Source organism: Humulus lupulus, chromosome 6 (assembly GCF_963169125.1).
Source record: "Humulus lupulus chromosome 6, drHumLupu1.1, whole genome shotgun sequence".
NCBI lineage: Eukaryota > Viridiplantae > Streptophyta > Magnoliopsida > Rosales > Cannabaceae > Humulus > Humulus lupulus.
In genome coordinates this window covers 23,922,369-23,930,097 of record NC_084798.1, presented here as the reverse complement: position 1 = coordinate 23,930,097, position 7,729 = coordinate 23,922,369, and the positions used below count along the sequence as shown (strand labels likewise).

Here is a 7,729-nt window from a genome sequence, read left to right as displayed (position 1 = left end):
TCCAAATGGACTAATTTTATTTGGGACCACACGTAATAGTAGGACACACTTCACGTGGTCTTCAGAAGGGTCTGTCCCAGAAATAGTCTATGCTCTACTACAAACATACGGTGTAGCAATATGCCCAGAACATGTCATTAAACTCTATTTTCCTTTTGCCCTAACTTTGTGATGACATTTGCAATGCTCTGCTGGCTTTCATGCTTTTGAGTTCTGAGTTTTGACAATTTCATGTTCTTCTCTTATAAGTTGTTCAATCCTTGTCCAGAGTTCATCAAACAAGAGTGATTATATTAACAGTTGTAGTAAATTTAAATGAACAAATATCATTAAATATACTAAGTATTTTAGCCACTAAAAATGAACCGGAGGCTTATGTTATCAACTTACTTTTATAATGCCTTTGGATCCATATAGATTTGAAAGACACAACACATACAAAGTCTCAATCAATACCAAGTTATTAACAAAACTTAAAAGACAACACCATGTGATGCTTACACGTAAATGCTCCTTCTACTCATTTTGAGCCACCAAATTTCCTCTGTATTTTACCCACTTGTTCCATATTTTGATGTATTTTCCTTCTGACCCCTTCTTTTTTTTTCTTTCTATAAGTACGCAAGGATACAATCACCCAAACCAAAAATCCTCACTCTCTCATTCCTCACCCTTCTCTACTACCAAAAAACTTGCTCTTTCTCTCTAATCACTAGTGAACTTTCAACCACTTCTTAACTCTAAATATATCCAAATGGCTATTAAATTGGGTTCCATTATGCAATCCAAGAAAAACAACAATAAATCAACAAACATCCCAAAAGGGTATATGGCAGTGTATGTTGGAGAGGAGCAAAAGAAAAGGTTTTTGGTACCAGTATCATTTCTAAAAGAGCCTGCATTTCAAGAACTTTTGGCTATGGCAGAAGAGGAGTTTGGATACAACCACCCAATGGGTGGCCTCACCATTCCTTGCCCAGAACAGATCTTCATCAACCTCACTTCTCAGCTAAATTGGTCTTAGTTTCCATGGCAGCACTACTGAAAAGTCAACACCTGAAGTCAAACCCACCTGTGAAGGAAGTTCATGCAGACAGCTTCTGAAAAATCCCAAGTGTAAGATGGCCATGCTCACTCCATTTATGCAAAGGAAATTCAGCTGGTTCTCTGAGGCCAATAATGGCTACATCCATATCTGTATCTCAGAATGAAAAGTTTTCTTCGACTTTGTTGAGGTTTCATTTTTTAACCATCTTTCTGAGGACATGAAAGAGAAGAAGCCCTTTTGATGTTTTTTTTCTCTCTTGAAGTGTAGATGAGATTTATAATAGTATGGCTGCCATGGCAGTGCCAGAAGGCAGAAATTATGAACCCTTTATCCTGTTATGCTCAAAGCTTGAAAGCTTGTGGTTATTTTTTATGTGCCAAAGTTTTGTTACTCTTCAATGAAATATTTTGAAGTCAAGCTTTTTACAAAGTAAAATTTGATGATGTTTCAATACTAACAAAGATGCTTTGCATTTCACAAGAAATTAACAATCTTCGGTTGTCAATCCTTTTTTTTCTTACTTAAAATCTGATATTAAAAATAGTTTAGTAGAATTCCGACCAGGGCCAATTGTGATCCCTTTAATAATTTGATCAGGGCCAGTTGTGATCCCTTTAATAATTTTGCCTCGGTCTTGGCGACCTCGATTGATTTTCTAATCACTGACACAAGTTTAATTTTAGAAAGTTAATTATCATTATGAATGTATAATACTAACTTAATGGAATGAATTTGAAAAGGACCATGGCAAGTACGATAACTTCATTTACTGTCAAACATATTTAATGGGTCTTTGCTGGCTAAAAACCTTTTCAGTGTCATTAAAGAGATCCTTTATTATTATTATTATTATTATTATTATTAAAAGTGTTCTATTATAGTTGTTAAAGTGAAAATACTTAGAAATGGTATAGAAACTTTAATTGCTACTGTTTTGAAAAATCAAAGATTTAGATGTAAAACATTTCTGAAAAGAAAGCTAGGCATTCATTTCAAGAAAAAAATCACTGGTCAGGTCACAGGTGGTCCATATGATCCTAATATATGAGATACAAATAAAGCCTGTCCCCCCCTGTTTAGAACGGCCAACCACATAATATTTGCCGACCATATATCTAACAGAAGAGAATACTATTCTCAGTTTTTACAGAATTGGATTGCCTTTGGTATTAATTATAGCCTCAATAACTCACAAACTACATTGGGGTGAGTTTCATCAGGATAGACAGTCCCATGTGATGATTTAGGTGCTAATGTTTCTCCAAAATCACTCACACCACATAATGACATAAATAATGTCTGTAAAAAGTTTCCAATACAGCTCATAATATATGCATGTTGTATACTCGTATATTCCATTTTCATCTCTCTCTCTGTATATATATATACATTGTATAATTAGTTATAGTAATGTCCAATAGAATGGTCAAATAAACTATTCATTAAAAGGTATCTTGCAAGACAAGATAAATGAGCTGGGGGAGGTATGTACAACCAAAATTGTCGATGTTATCAAGTGTAGGTAAAGGTAAAACATTTATTACTAAGAGCATAGGCCAACCTCTGGCAAGCTGCACAATATGCATATTATATATTATATATAATATATATTGCAGTATATCATATATATTATATATCATATTATAATTTGCCAACTTTCCTGACTGAAAAAATTAGATCCCATTGAGGCAATTGAAAGACAGAAGGGAATTGATAGCATCGAGGACAAGAGTTAAACAAGTTGTTACGTACGCAAGTATAAAATACAAATATATATATATATATATATGTATATATATATATAAAAGATGAGGTTACCATAAAGAATTAACAGGTGATGAGCATGAAGGGACACCGGGTGGTGGGGTTGTGTCTGCTTGTGCTGGTGCTAAGCAGTGGTGCCTTGGCAGCCGCTTTGAAGAGTGAAAAACTATGCAGCCAATGCTCCAGATGTGAATCAAGTAAATGCCCTCCAAGTGAAGCCTACCCCCACATGACAGCTTTTGATGACTCTCTTATTGCTGCTGCTTTACAATCTGATTATGTGGCTTTAAATGATAGAGGAGTTTACTCAGTACCTAGCATCAAAGGTGGCCAATCCACAAAATACAATGCCTATTTTGGCTGGGGATCATCTTCTGGATCAGCCTCTGGCTACCATAGGTAAAATATTGAATCACTAGTAATCACATTAAAATAACAATGTACTAAACTAAGCTTAGGGCATTTCATTCCATTGTAGGTTTAACAATTACATGGACAAGTGCTCTGAAAAGGAAACTTATCTGACAGTGGACAAGCATGGCAAAGTCAGCATGCGTCCATTGAGCTCGTTGCATAGCTTAGCTGAGGCCGATTGGAAATCAATTAATCCCCCAAAGAAGTTAGACCACCGAGAACTCCGATTCTGGGTATCCAACGCTACAGGAAAATGCCTAACTGTTTTTGGAGGCAACAGCAAGAAACGAACTGTAGGTGTAGCTGACTGCAAATTTGATGGCTCGAATCTTGGACAGCTTTTCGCCTTTCGCTTTCATTACCACAATGCCTTTTGTTGTTGCGGAGTTCACAACATATAAGTTCACTTCTCCATTTATATATTTTATACGTTATGACATGCATTGTAAACTATGATGTCAAGTAAACTCCTCAACTTCCAAAGTTGAGACATATATGTGCTTACTACATGGCATTCATGTTCTGAAATAAAGAGGAATTCCACTGAAGTCCAGACAATATAATGTAACGGAAACAAACTTGTTTACCTCATTATCCTTGAATCAAATCAAGATGGACACTGTCCAGATATTGATTATTTAATATGTTAGATGCAACTAAAGTTGAAGCATGGACTTGAGTATAATTTAACTGGCATGCTTTACCTGACTGATTCATATATGAATCCCAGAATGTCTATGGTGATGCTGTTGAAAATAAGAACGCAGTGCTAAAAAGGCTAAATAAAACTTCTTGGTTTACTCTATATACTTGCAAACTATGTAGCTGGACAACAAAAATTTCCTACAAGTTCATTCGTTTATTGGAACAGATAGACTAGTACAATATATCAAAGCAACCTTCCTACAAAAATGGATTTTCTGTATACAGGGATATACAGGTGTAGTAACAACACATCACTGGGAGATCATAAATAACCCACGTATACTTCTATTGAACCATGGTTAATGGACAACTATCAGTTACCATCTGTCATAGGTTGGGCACTAATCGAAACTGAAGGAATTGCTTCCTGGCTATCTTCCACAGTCTTCAAACAAGGAGGCCTTGCTGCTCCAAAATAAAAGTATGCCATTATTTTTGAAAGCTCATCTGCAGTTCGCATTTCTGGAAAAACAGCCAAAGAATATTTGAGAATCATACAATAAGGAAACAGAATCAACAATGAGATAGTAGTACTAGCATCAACTAAAATAACCTCTCTCACGATACAAGATCTTTCCAGCCTTGGTGAAAATCATTTCAGGGAAGACAGACACTTGAAGTGCAGAAACCAAATCAGTCTCGATAACAGCATCAACAGCGACACACTATTCAATTTAAACAATAAGAGTCAGTAATATGACCAGTAATACAGATGTGAAAAATACCCTAATGATAAATACTAGATTTGCTTACTCTTGGTGAAGGTAGTCGACAGTTCCAGATGATGTGCACAGCCTTCTCTATCTCATCTCGAATTTTTTCATTTTCCTTTGGCCTGGGAAGTGTCGAGAATATTCATTATTCCGTGAAAAATATGATCAATATGCATTTGAATGAAAAACCAATGAAGATAAAAACTAGCAAGAAGATCAGCCAAATTTAGGATGAAACAAGATCATAGATATCAGTGAGAAAGATTAGTTCCTGATGGGTAAAAACTGCTTGCATTATGTGTATGCATGCAGACGGAAAACTATGTGTCAATTGCAAGCCTAAAATACTTGTAGCTTAGTCGGATGCAGAAATATATTTGGGATTGACACTAAAGATGACTGTCTTGAGTCTTTTTTTTTAAACCAGTAACCAAGTAATCCATTGAAGATTGTACTTTCATTAAGTTAATTCCTCTTTACAGTGATGAAATTTACATGAAAATCAGCAGCACAACAAGCAGTGCAGTAAAATCCTATCTATAAAGTTTAGTCCAGGAGTTGTAAATTCCGAAGCAACATGGAAGATAAAATATTTAATAGAAAAAACTGCAAACGGAAAAAGAAGAATAATACCTTCTATAGCGATTATGTACAAGAACAATTAGAGGGCTGATGTCCTTGAAAACAGTCTCCTCCCAATCAGCCGTGGTTATGTCTTTGATGGGACGTATATAGTTATCATCTTGCCACACGATTTCATTTTTGCTATCATCGTCGTTGTCGTCGTCGTCAACTTTTTTAGGGTTATTCTTAATGGTTATCTTATCAAAGAACTGACCCAAGTTGAATCCCCAACCATCAGCATCTTCTGGCCAGTCCGGATCATCCTCTTCCACAACAAGTGGGTATTTAGCAATAAGCTCTTGTACCTTATTCCTCCTCTCCTCAGGCACAACCTCTTGCTTAACCTCGAGGTTCCTAATCATCACTTCCCTAATCTTCTTCCTCCATTCTTCTCGTTCTTCAAGACTCATTAAATACGGATCATTCTTATCACCAACAGGTTCATCCTCTTCATCAGAGTCACTAGAATCGTCTTCTTCTACTCCCCTTCGCCCTCCTTTGGAAGAGGCAATTGTATATACAGTCTTGGGGGCATGTAATCTACTACTCTTGAAACTAAATGATAGGGTTCTACACTCATTCCGTTGGATACAATTGTATAGCGAATTCCGGCATGCAATTGAATTAGATACTACGAACTTGTTCTTTAATTCTGGGAAAGAATATGGCAGCCTCAAGGTACATTGTAGAGTCATTTCTATAGAAAGTCACAGAAAAAGAAATTGCACATGAGGAAACAGAAGCAGTGCAACTAAGAGTTGGAACTGCCAACATGACAGAACCACACATACAAAACCTTTAAAATAACTCTTAAGGCTTGGAAAGTGAGTTTGACCACTGTATCCCCCAAAACCCTAAACCCTAACCAACCCACTCAGACCAACAAAAAAATCAACAGCTGGGTTTTACAGTAATTCAGGCTCAGGCGTTCAAAACCCAGATAGCAAGTCTCAAATAAACCCATCAAATTCAATAATCAACACAGAAAGTCATCAACTTCTGTCTGATATTAAACCTTAACTTATCCAAACCAACAATAATTTTCTGGAAATTAATAATAACAACAACAACAACAATAATTAAATCACTAAATCATTTCCATTCACTAAAAGAAATATCAAATGATTATCTTTAAAGACAAATCCTTTTTTTTTTTCAGTTGACACAAACCAAGTGGCAGAGAGATAAGGAAATGACTAAAAGCACAAGTATATAAAGAGTTAATAAATTGTATACCTCTTTTGCCAAGCGATTCAGGTAGTTCTTATAATATATCAACTTATCATATAGAGAATTCCAATGTCCTTCCTTAGAGCCAAACCTTCATTCTGCTATATGAGTTCCCTATAAATAAAAAAAATGACAGAACAAATGGGGTTAATTTTCGTATTTTCAATTTGAACAATAAGAAAATATCCCTATTACCTCCTTTTCCTTTATTTTTCTCAGCAAAACCTTATATACACATATTACTCTGTTTTATCTAAGACAAATCCGGACAAAGATTAAAGCATTGTTAGTTGAAGGAGACAGCATATCACATTTTGGCTAGGTTTGACACCATTTGCATACAACCAAACTTGCCTATTTTTCAACCAAACGTTTATTAATACTAATCCAAAGCCAATAATATCGATTGAGGAAGCCATAGATACGCAATCAAAACCAAACCTCAGGAAGCAAGCAGTCGGTAGCAGCAGCAAAATCCTCGGCGTCGGGAGGAAGCAAGCAGCCGGTAGCAGCAGAGGTAACCGGAGGATGGACCAAGCAGTGTGCTGGTCTCGGCAATGCAAATTTGCTTTGCTAATTACTTTGTACTACAACTGTACCGTATTATCTATTTGATGATATTTTTTTGGGGTTTATACATGGTACTAGATAAATTAATTTTTGAACCATCTATTTTGTAAAATAGTTAAAATAGAACTCTAAACTCAATTTTTATGAAGAAAAAATTGAATATAACAACACAGTTCTTAAGCATAATAATTTTATTTTTGTTCTGAATTATTAGTTTGGTAAATTATTTGTGATTTTAGTTGAGAAAACATTATCCAAAATCAGATTTAGGATTCTATTTTAATCATTTTACAAAATATAGAGTCCAAAAAGTAATTTTTTAAAATACAAGATTCAAACAAGTAATGAGAAAAAACACAAGCTCCAAAAATATATAAACCCTATATTTTGAGGTGAAATTGTATGCGATATTTCACTTTGAGTTTAGCCTAATCCGATTTTTTTTTTATATATGGATTGTATTTATAGTAGACAACCTAGGAGTTTTGCAAAATTTCTAAATACCGAAAACAAAAGTTTAAAATGATTAGTTAGAAAAACACACATTGTTTGAACTTGTTTTGGCATCTATATTATTTTAAATTTCTAAAAAAAATCTGCTTGTATAACATCATATAAAAAAAATTAGGGCATTCTCTCTTTTTTTTTTTTCTTAGTACAA

General features: G+C 34.9%; 2 protein-coding genes and 1 pseudogene across 2 annotated transcripts; 2 read left to right on the top strand and 1 right to left on the bottom strand.

Moving 5' to 3' along the window:
* The first annotated feature begins 648 nt into the window (after window positions 1-648).
* On the top strand, window positions 649-1,465 carry LOC133781915 (auxin-responsive protein SAUR21-like). Its single transcript, XM_062221024.1, has one exon. It carries the CDS (start codon window positions 755-757, stop codon window positions 1,022-1,024), a length of 270 nt encoding a protein of 89 aa, XP_062077008.1. The 5' UTR covers window positions 649-754; the 3' UTR covers window positions 1,025-1,465.
* A 750-nt stretch (window positions 1,466-2,215) lies between these two features.
* On the top strand, window positions 2,216-3,682 carry LOC133784857 (uncharacterized; annotated as a pseudogene).
* A 383-nt stretch (window positions 3,683-4,065) lies between these two features.
* On the bottom strand, window positions 4,066-7,116 carry LOC133781914 (thioredoxin-like fold domain-containing protein MRL7L, chloroplastic). Its single transcript, XM_062221023.1, has 6 exons — window positions 6,940-7,116; window positions 6,505-6,612; window positions 5,278-5,965; window positions 4,685-4,766; window positions 4,485-4,596; window positions 4,066-4,393 (listed from the first exon to the last, which is right to left on the bottom strand). Exons 3-6 carry the CDS (start codon window positions 5,961-5,963, stop codon window positions 4,245-4,247), a joined length of 1,029 nt encoding a protein of 342 aa, XP_062077007.1. The 5' UTR covers window positions 5,964-5,965; window positions 6,505-6,612; window positions 6,940-7,116; the 3' UTR covers window positions 4,066-4,244.
* Between the last annotated feature and the right edge of the window lie 613 nt (window positions 7,117-7,729).